The sequence below is a fragment of the Thunnus thynnus genome, chromosome 20 (assembly GCF_963924715.1).
Source record: "Thunnus thynnus chromosome 20, fThuThy2.1, whole genome shotgun sequence".
NCBI classification, from domain to species: domain Eukaryota; kingdom Metazoa; phylum Chordata; class Actinopteri; order Scombriformes; family Scombridae; genus Thunnus; species Thunnus thynnus.
In genome coordinates, this window is record NC_089536.1 from 1,931,853 (window position 1) to 1,942,904 (window position 11,052).

An 11,052-nucleotide genomic window follows, 5' to 3' on the forward strand; every position below is an offset into this window, starting at 1 on the left:
TCAGCACTTTTTATTTCCTTGTTGGAATAAAAGGAACACATCAGACTTCATGATCCAACTGATAAAGCTTTATACTGTCTGTCAATATTTGACTTTTGTTCCAGGTTTTTTATTCCAGAGTTCAGAGCTGTTGTTCTGTGATCATATTTCCGTAAAGAACACTTCAGGTTAAAGATGAATACAGAGAGTTGAGACTGTTTGTGAATCCTTAGACCTTAAAAATGTCCTGCTGTCAGTTACATGTTTGTCTTTCTTCTGGTTGGTTTCCTGGTTGAAGCTGCTGATTAATTTCACCTTCACTCATCAGCTTGATTCAGATTATTTTTTAGCATAAAAAGTAACGTAACTAACAGTTTTCATTATGACTTTATCTGCAGGTGTTAAAATGATCTGATAACAGTAGAGACAGTCGTTATAGTGATGAGTTATGTTGCTTTGTTGACTGTGTTAGTGGGATGAACTTAACTCCAGAAGAAAGAAATGAGAATATTTATCAATACTCTTATCGGTTCTTTTTCATTACTAAAGAATTTGAGGTTTTTGAATTATTATTTGAAAAATAATAATAAATTCAGAACAGGATTAGATGAGCTTTATATTCTAAATATGACAAAATATCGTTTCTTACAACAGCAACAGTAGAATAAAGTAAAATAAATAACATTCCTGACATTAAAATAATGAGTGAAGTTTAGAAAGACTGAAGAACATGGACATCAGTCAATATCTTCATCCTGTCCTCCTCCTCCTCCCTCTGCTGCTGGTTGAGAGGAGGGACTGTTTCAGCCAGTAGCTATAAGTTTACAGGAATTTGCCAAATTTTAATAGACATTACAAACTAAGCTAAATACAGACACCTGCAAATACAGCAGAGGAGAGGACAGAGAAGCTAGAGCAACCATAAATGAGAGCAAAATGCAGCCCCCAACATTCTCTAGCTGCCCCCTGGGGGTAGCACCACCCCGTTGAGAAACGCTACCCTAGTGGCTTGAATGAAGAGTCAGATAAGACCAGTTATCTGTGACTCCATCTTATTGTCTTTCTGTGTCGGTGGGTCCTATTCTTGGTGTAAATTCTAACATTTGTATGTATATAAATCAGTATGTGTATGAGAATGTGTTGTTGCTATTATCCTAATTTGTTTGTAATGACCTGATCTGCTGACAATTGGCTTCATGGGTGTTCAATCAGTCCTTGATCATTGATTGATGCACCTGTAGAGTAACCCACATACAGGCTGATTCATCATGTATGCCTCATTTTGCACTGAGGAAAGTCCAACATGGACTGAAATGTTTGCATTGTATGGTGTTGCTGAATGAAGATGAGGAAGGATGTTGACTTGTGGCTGACTAAGCCTATCTGAGATGGGCAGGGCCTCCTACAGCAGCTATGGTTGAACGTCAGGCCTACAGGGGGTTCTAATGGGTCTTACTTCCCGTTCTTTCTCTTTTGCCTCCTCCTCTGGGATGGCCCTACAGCTACCTCCAAAACTGGTAGAGTCTTGGAGGGTTTACAGACGCCACCTAGCCTGATCCGTAGCGATGGACCAATATTGCAATTGGCGAAGGACCTTTTGAGAGTATCTTCATAGCATTTGTGTGGATCCCCTCTGTCACTGTGGCCACTAGACAGTTCACTGTACAGGACGAGGACCTTGGGGAGGCGGTGACCATCCATGCTAAAGATGTGGCCCACACAGCCTCAATGCTGGTGAGCCCTGCTGTTTGCAGCACCTCAACATCAGTGATGTAACCACTTCAACGAATGTTGAGGATGGAGCGGAGGCACTGCTGATGGAAATGTTCAAGTACAGGACCCACGACTCAGCACCATACAGGAGGGTGGTCAGCACGATGGCATGGTACACGATGACTTTAGGTGGCTTGTCTGCTGTCCATCTCTTTGTCAATGTTGGTGTCAGAGGAGATGACATTGCCCAGGTAGCTGAACTCAACTCTAAAATCAAATATTATCTTAACTTTATGGAGCAGAGTTCTCACGATGTGGGTGGATGTCCGGTTTGGATCCAAACAAAGTCATATAAACAGAGACACAGACACTCAACGACATTATGTTTCCACTCCTTCAGTAAATAGTTTTATCGGTGTGAAGCAGCAACTGTTCAGTTATTTATTCATCTTTGGGGTATAAATACAGCTCAGACACATCAGAGCGTCCAGACTGACTGACATCAAGATTTTCATCATATCACCTCCGCAGAACTCTGATGATGAAGGTGAGTTTGTGTCTTTATACACCTGACTGAATTAATATTAATCAGTAGTTTCTGTCAGATTCTCTGAAATAGTCTGTGGTGATAGAAACAATTTACTTTGCTCTGTTTTCTCTGTATTTTGCACTTTTAAAGCTTCACTCTGTGATTCTGTTTAAGAACCCACAAAATGCCAAAATACAGTCACTTGTTTTAACTAAATTGGAGAGTGAATCTTCCACTGAGTTTAGTTTTAGTTTATTTTGTGTCTGCTGCTGTGTTTCTGTTGCAGCTGGTTTCAGTGGTTCTCCTCCTGCTGGCTCCAGTGTTGACCTCCTGCTTACGTCTCGTCCTCCCGCTGGACTGCAGTGACATCTATAACCATGACAACACCCGACCCAGCGGAGTGTACACCATCTATCCTATCGGAGCCACGTCTGCTGTCCAGGTACACTTCATCCTCTCTGGGACACAGTTAGAAGATGTTGGTTCAAAGATGAGTCACCATGTGATGACAGTTCAGGTTGATTCTACTAAACCAGCAGATATAACTGGTGGAAGTCATATGACTGGTTGGATACACAGACTGTATATAAAGAAGGATGTCGCCAAGTGTGACATCAAACCAGTTTGAAGCCCAGAGTTGCAGCTTGTGTACATATGGGCTAACGTTAGCTACTTTAGCTAAATTGTGCTAACAGGGCAGGTTTCAAAATCAAGTAACAGTACTCGTGGTCAAATGAACCAACAACCCTTTTTGGTGATTTGTGTTTACTGGGCAGCATTTTATCATTATTTTATCAATTTAAGATAATTCAGATTCAAGACTTGGCAGCTGCTGATTGATTGAATGTAGTTTTAACTAAAGCATCATATTTACTAATGAGAGTGTTTGTGTGTAGGTGTACTGTGACATGGACTCAGACGGAGGACGTTGGACGGTGAGTTTTTGAACTGAAGTCATCAAGTCACAGCTGAGTGTTTTTCAGTATGAACACTTCCTGTTGGACCTTCACAATAAATCATGAGCTGTCAGAGATCTTGTGTGTTTATTGAGTTAACCCCCCCCCCTCCCTCAGGTGTTCCAGAGGAGGATGGACGGCTCGGTGAACTTCTACAGGCCCTGGGATCACTACAAGAAGGGCTTTGGTATCGCTGCTGGAGAGTACTGGCTCGGTGAGAAATGAAACCAAACTAACAGTCATGTGACTTCATGAAACTGTTCATAAAAACAAACATTAAACTCTGACGTGACTTCATGTTTGTGTGTTTTCAGGCCTTGAGAATCTCTTCCATCTGACACAGAGGAAGAAGGTCGAGCTGCTGGTCGACATGGAGGACTTCAGTGGAAACAAAGTGTCTGCTCGTTACTCCTCGTTCTCCATCGAATCAGAGTCCAACGGATACAGACTGCATGTGTCTGGATTCACTGATGGAGGAGCAGGTCAGTTACTGTTAGCAGGTAGTAGTTTTGTTTTTATGATGTTTAGTTTCCACATGGAGACACTGAAGATTTCTGTCCTTATATTGGATTATTTGTTTGATTCCTTCAGCTAAAGACAGATTCACAAAGATTTTCAAGTCAGTAACAACAAATCTGTGGTCTGTTCATGTTTTATTAATTACATGGATGCTTTGGTTTATAAACACATTCAAAGGGAAACAATGTAAATGAGGCCCAGCAGGTTTCAGGTGTTTATATCCATTCAACCTTTTGCAGTTCTTGTCTACATGACATACTGTATGTTGTTATGTTACAGTAGCAGCAGCAGATGCAGTACTAGTAGTACTAGAAGTATTTGTACAAGTGGTAGCCATAGCAGTAGTACTATATTAGTAGTGAGAATTGTAGTGTTAATAGTAATATAACATTATATTGTTGGGACTACATGTGGACCACAGTTTACCACATTTTTCAAGACTCCAAGAAACCTGAGCCCTGGGGGTTCGCACCTAAAGTGTGAAGCTCCACCCATGGATCCAGGTTATCACAACTAGAGATTCAGCTCCTTGCTCTTTTTCACCTCCAGCTGCTGACGGAGCAGCTCTCAGCTCCTCCCCTCAACTGGGCATAGCTTTGCAACATAGTGAAGCATAGCACAGTTAAGCAAGAATGTTTAATTTAATCAATGTACTGCACATATATTGATTTGGCTAAGGTTATTCATTGAACTATTGTTGTGATGTCCTTGTTCATAGTCAGGTTATTGCATAGCCACACCGCTAGGTTAATGATAGCATGCTTAACACGTGTTACATCCAGTAACTAGGCCTTGCATGCAACTAACCTCTCCCTAACCTGGCACCTTGATCCTACATCAATTGGCCTTGAATAGAGAACCACACAGTTAAGAGTTTCAAAACCTAGTTTTGCAAACTTTGGTTCAAGACACCACATGGTCTGGCCTTTTATCTCTGTAGTTCCCTTTGTCAGTCATATTGTCGGTATGCCATGTGCTCAGTCACCAGGTGACTGCAGCCATCTTGCCATTGTCTTCCACACACACACACACACACACACACACACACACACACACACACTTGTATATAGGTACACTTACCTAGACTAGTATTGTGTGTTTTGTTAAATAAATGCTTTTGGATATACCTGTTGTCTGTTTTAATGTTGCACAAGAATGAGTTTTGCCAACATGTGTAACCTTGTGTAAAGAACTCAAAACTCCTTCAACCTTAACTAGCTATTGATATGGTAATTTAGTTTATAGTTATTAAGTTAATTATTAATCAAAGTTCCAAATTCATAGATTAGTACACTTTGAGACTGAATTGGCTATCTTTTTCCCTGAGTCCAGGGTGGTGCCCCATTATTATTAATTCTTATTGATAATTTTATTGATTTTAATAATTAATAATTATCTTGATAATCATGAATTATTGCTGATAGCCAAACTTGTAGCCACGGCCCAACAATATAGTATGGTGTCATTAGCAGTAGTGTTATGATCACACACTTGTTGTTTTCTTGTGTTTCTGTAGGAGACGGCCTGGAAACTCACAACGGACAGAAGTTCTCCACCTTCGACAAAGACCAGGACTCCGATAGCCGTAGCTGTGCCAAACTCTACCTGGGGGCGTTCTGGTACAACAACTGTCATAGAGCAAACCCCAACGGGATTTATCTCTGGGGTGATGATAGCACTCATGATGCTGCTGGAGTGGAGTGGTCCTACTGGAAGGGCTGGAACTACTCCCTGAAGACCATCAGCATGAAGATTCGTCCTGTGCAGAATATCTGTTGATCTCTTTCTTTCTTTCTCTCTAGTCTGTAACCTCACATATACTTCCAATAAATATTTCCAGCATCAATAAAAGTCAGGTGTAGAGTGTGTTTGTGAGCAGCTGCTGGGTGTAAAGTCTTGTGTCAAACAGCTGTTGGTGTAGAGAAATGATTGGACAGGTGGGGAACTTAGTGGAGGATCCAGAGGAACAAATACAGAGCAGCTTGCATCAGAAACATCACATGACATCACTGAAGTGATGACGAACCAAATGACAGACGGAGTTGACTTGTATTGGAGCTAAAAGCAGCTTGAACTCTGCTGAAATGAACACGTTCCACCACTAGATGTCTCTGTTGTCTGTATTAGTTCCATCTAGTTGTATCCACAGACTGACTGTATATCTGAGCTTTCAGCAGGACACAAACTACACATGAACCCACACACTGTCACACAGTGGTGGAAAATAACTGACTACATTTACTCAAGTACTGTAGAACAATTTTTAACTACTTGTACTTTACTGGAGTATTTCCATGTGATGCTACTTTCTACATTTCAGAGGGAAATATTGTACTTTCTACTCCACTACATTTATTTGACAGCTTTAGTTACTTTTCAGATGAAGATTTGACACAATGGATAATATAACAAGCTTTTAAAATACAACACATTGTTAAAGATGAAACCAGTGGTTTCCAACCTTTTTGTCTTTTGATGTCTTACAAAAAGCAGTGTGTAGTCGGGGTCACATTTCACATGTCTATGAGTTGTTAACAGCTCCACCAAATAGTGATTTTTCCCTCTAAACTTCTCACATGCTTTCATTTCAATAAATGTTCAAATGATCCAATATTTCAGCAAAAATCAAAGATTAGAGAAAAAGTCCAAAAACTGAAAACAGATTTGTTTTTTCTTCTTTCCTCTCCCATTAATCATCTCACCACCCCTCAGATTTATCTGCTGACCCTTTGGAGGGGCCCCAACCCCTAGGTTGGGAACCACTGGACTAAACTAGCTAACTGTATATAAAGTAGTGTAAACTAGCTCCACCTCCAGCAGCTACAACAGTAACATGCTGCTCTAACACTGATGCTTCACTATTAATAATCTAATGATGTCATATATAATAATATATCAGTCAGAGGGACCAAACCACTACTTTTACTGCAATACTTTAACTACATCAAGCTCATAATACTTATGTACTTTTACTGCAATACTTTAACTACATCAAGCTCATAATACTTATGTACTTTTACTGCAATACTTTAACTACATCAAGCTCATAATACTTATGTACTTTTACTGCAATACTTTAACTACATCAAGCTCATAATACTTATGTACTTTTACTGTAGGAGGATTTTTCATGCAGGACTTTTACTTGTAATGGAGTATTTTTACATTGTTTTTTTAGTAGTTTTACTGCAGTAAAGGATCTGAATACTTCTTCCACCATTATTAGCAAATACATATTCAATAAAGTTTTCAAGTTCTTTATGTGTGCACTCTTAATATCACTGGGTCAAAATTTACCCAGTTTGAGTCGAACTGAACTCGTTGTGTGGAACACAAAATTAATTAACACAAAATAAATTAGAGGTCAAAATTACAGACTGGTACTTGACAAAGTTGACCTAATCTTGCATTGGTGCCATATTGACCCAGATCAGGTAAAATTCTCACCCAAAGGAATTTGTTTTGGGGAAACAAATTCCTTTGTCTTATTTATTTTACCATGAAATTAGAAACAATTGATTAAATATCTCAGCAGTAACAGACACAATGACACCAGTCGATCCAGCACTAAAGTCAAATAATGAATCTCTACTTCCTTCCTCTAACATGCAGTTATTCTATTACTGTAATTACTTTGTTTTTCTCCCTTTTTCTGTTGTGTCTTTAATATATGTTTAATGTCACTCTTTCAAATTAAAATTAAAGGAAATAATAGATCACAGCTTGTTAAATAAACAAAAAAACAGTTTAACAGTTCAAGACCAGCTTTAATTTGTCATAATTTATTGATTTCTTTTCAGTTTAAAGAACAATTAATTATAACTGTTTATCAGAAGAAACAGTAGCTGTTAAATTATAAATGTTCTGATTTATATACATTCACTCACACACACACACACACACACACACACACACACACACACACTCACACACTCACACACACACACACACACACACACACACACTCACACACTCACACACACACACACACACACACACACACCGACAGTTTGAAACAGTTCGGTCTCTGAACTTTTGTCCATCGCAGCATCGACTCCTGAAGTTTTTCTGTTTCATCCTGAACAGTCGACTCGTCACTTCGACCACAAGCGACGTGAAAAACAAACATCTGCAAGTGAAATGTAGAAAAATAATCCAGGTTCTCTTCTTTTAGAAATATTACACCTACAAAGAAATATTTTGTCTTTTATTAAAGTCTGAAAACCTTTTTAACTTGTAAAATAAAACTGAGATTAATTTATCTGTTTCTAATTCTTTTAAGTTCTTTCAAGAGTTTTCTAGAATCGACACACAAACACATGTTTGTTTGGTTTTTAGGGAATTTTCCATGAATTAATTTCTGGGATAAAATCTGTACAAAAGAGACGCTGCACTTTGAAAAGACGCATTATGGTGCAACTTTTTCTTGTTTTAAGCAAAATAAGAAACCTAATGAAAACAAATGTTTTTCAGCGTAAACGTCAAGACGTCAAGAAAGAAAGGTTTTGTTTTTACATTTGGCGTTTGCTCGGCATGTATTAGAATCCAAAAACAGGTTTAGTTTTTATCAGATCTCACAAAAGAATCATTTTGTCTTTTATTAAAGCCTAAAAACATTGTGAACTCGTGTAAAATAAGAGCGAGTTTAATTTATCTGTATATGAATCACAGATCACTTTTTTTCAGGATTTTCCAGAGATTTTTAAATTTCTGTGAACAAAAGAGACAATGCAGGATTTGTCTTTTTCTTCTTCTACACAAAATAAGTCTCAGAGGCTGAAAACAAATGTTTTTTTAGTTTTATCAATTAATCAATTAGTTGTTTGTCTATAAAATGTCAGAAAATGCTGAAAAATGTCGCTCACTGGGTGCGTTCCAGTATCCAGACTACCAGACTATTTAATATGCCAGAAAAAGATGCCAAAAACACCAGAATGTCCTGCTGCATCCGGTCGTATTTTGCAGATTAATTTACTAGTTGGCAACTAATCTATGAATTGACTAATTATTACTGAAAATATTTCCATTTCAAAGAAAGAAAAGAGTCTTGGATTATTTTTCTCTGCTTTTCTGTTGCTCGGACTCTAATAATAACCCCACAAACAGGTCCGGGTTGAGTTTTTCGGCGTCCTCTCTGTCAGTTGTAGCTGTATCCCGGCAGAGGGAGCTTCTGACCCTCCTTGGCCTCGAAGAAGGTGTAGGACAGAGTGATGGTGTCCACTCGGGCCATCCTCGGGTCCTCGTCGAACTCCGGGTCGATGTAGAAGAAGACGGGCATGTCGACCTCCTCGTGAGGGTTCAGACGCTGCTCCTCGAAGCAGAAACACTGCAGAGATAAATATTATCTTGTCATTTGTTGGGAGACACTGATGCAGAACAGCTGAGAGACGTTAGAAGAGACCATCGATTTGATTTTAGAGATTTAGAAACGTCAAAACCAGACAACAAGTTTCCTAACAGAACATTTTAAGTCCTTTTAGCACATTATTCTGTCTGTTTGTTAGGAAAGGTGAGTGTAGGTGAACGTATGTAGAACCCTAACCTTCACAATAAATCATGAGCTATCAGAGATTTTGTGTGTTTATCAAGTTTACATCCCTGTGAACCACCTGAAAAACAAAAACAATGTGTATCATAGACTGTAGTAGTATAAATAGCACACTTCAGTGTTGCATCTGTCCAGGAATGCAACACTGAAGGACTGGGATATTGCTGCAGATTGCTGATGTGTTTCATATAGGCCACTTGAGTAATAAATCTACAAGTACACAACACTACACAGACAGTGATGGGATATTATCCACATAGAATTAAGTTATTTGGGCATGTTGTCATATAAAACAAAGTAAAAATGAAACTCACTGTGTAGTTTGGAACATCAGAATCACAAGTCCAGCTCCGCTCCCAGAAATGTTGACTTGCTGCTGAAACAAGACATTATTTTAGCAACAGTACAGATGTAATAGTTAGCAAAACTGATTTCAAAACTTAATTCCTGCATCTTCAGTCCTATGCCTTTTACATTTCAATGGAATTAAATTCACTTCAGGAAAACAATTTGAGTAAAAAATATATACACAAAATAGCTTTTTGTTTGATGTTGTGATTGGATGACACGGTACCAAATACCAAAAGCAAGGGCATATAGCACAATTCAAACTGATTTGAAATGTAATGTATTTTGACAATGCTACCAAGCCAAACAAAAAGGAACTCAACTAGTGATTTGCTGGATGAAGATGGGTGAGAAAAAAAAACAAAGTCATACGCCGCTGTCCAGGTGCACATGTGCCAACTCTACTGTTGCGAGCTGCTACAATAGTGTGATCGCTTGCAGTAATCACACTAATTATCAGCCTTGACTTACAGTATTACATACACACATGCTGACACTCACACAGTTTGGACGTGGGGATGAAAGGACTGTAGTTAAGAGATATTACAGCACCGTAATGTAAAGCTGCCTGTTCCCTTTTACTCAGCATCTACTGATCACCGTCTGTCTCTCACCCCTCCTCTCCCTTTCCCTCCCTCATTTTTTGACCCACTAGTGTTCTGTTTGTTGTCTTATATGAATAGATAATGGGCAAAAAGCAAATCTCTTCATTTACATGCAATACAATTTAAACGTTAAATTAAATCCTAAAGGATTTTGGATCAAAAAGACAATCGACAAGATAGGAAACAAGAAAAACGAAACATTTCTGCAACCCTTTCTGGCTTTGTACAATTATTTGCTGTTTTACTGTGAAATAAAGTTTTACCTGTGAGGAACCTTTGTCAGAGTATCAAGGAAGGTGATAAGGGACAGACTCAGAGGCTACCAAATGAAAACAAGCAAAATCAAACTCACCTTCACACAGCTACGCTGACATCCTCTTTGGTTTCTGCGCTCTCAGACTATACAATATATATGTAAAAAACACAGCAGTAGAGTGGACAAAAGAGTCATTAAGTTTCATTCAGCGTATTCTGCTCATTCGTCATTCACCACAGTTGGATCACTCATTCAGTATACAGCAGGTTTAAATGTTTAGTGTGTTCATAATGGAGAAGGGACAAAATTGACTTTTGATTTATTTTTGTGTGTGCTATTGATGGATAATATTCTCCCACAATGCAATGCATAAAACAAATTGAGGGAGCTACAAAAAATATCCCTCTGAAGAAGAGTGTCAGATGGATATATTGGATAGTTGCTTGTAATTACTGTCAAATACTATTTATATACAGTAAATCTCATACATTAATTGGAGAAGTCTGTAGATCTATTGGATAGTTGCTTTTAATTACTTTCAGATAATGTTTATATAAGGTAATGATTATTAAAATTATGTTTTTGTAAGCCATTTTCGC

At 38.5% G+C, this 11,052-nt stretch overlaps 1 protein-coding gene across 1 annotated transcript; it reads left to right on the forward strand.

The window, feature by feature from the left end:
* The first annotated feature begins 173 nt into the window (after positions 1–173).
* Positions 174–5,475, forward strand: LOC137172594 (microfibril-associated glycoprotein 4-like). The gene is made up of 7 exons (XM_067577102.1): positions 174–337; positions 2,161–2,239; positions 2,508–2,663; positions 3,118–3,156; positions 3,295–3,391; positions 3,492–3,659; positions 5,213–5,475. The coding sequence occupies exons 2-7, from the start codon at positions 2,231–2,233 to the stop codon at positions 5,473–5,475; spliced, it is 732 nt and encodes a 243-aa protein (XP_067433203.1). The 5' UTR covers positions 174–337; positions 2,161–2,230.
* Positions 5,476–11,052: the final 5,577 nt, after the last annotated feature.

What these genes read in the sequence shown, in the direction of transcription:
- LOC137172594 (XM_067577102.1), top strand. An exon ending in GAGCCACGTCTGCTGTCCAG is followed by an intron (nt 2,664 to 3,117) that starts GTACACTTCATC and finishes GTTTGTGTGTAG; the next exon opens with GTGTACTGTGACATGGACTC. An exon ending in CAGACGGAGGACGTTGGACG is followed by an intron (nt 3,157 to 3,294) that starts GTGAGTTTTTGA and finishes CCCCTCCCTCAG; the next exon opens with GTGTTCCAGAGGAGGATGGA.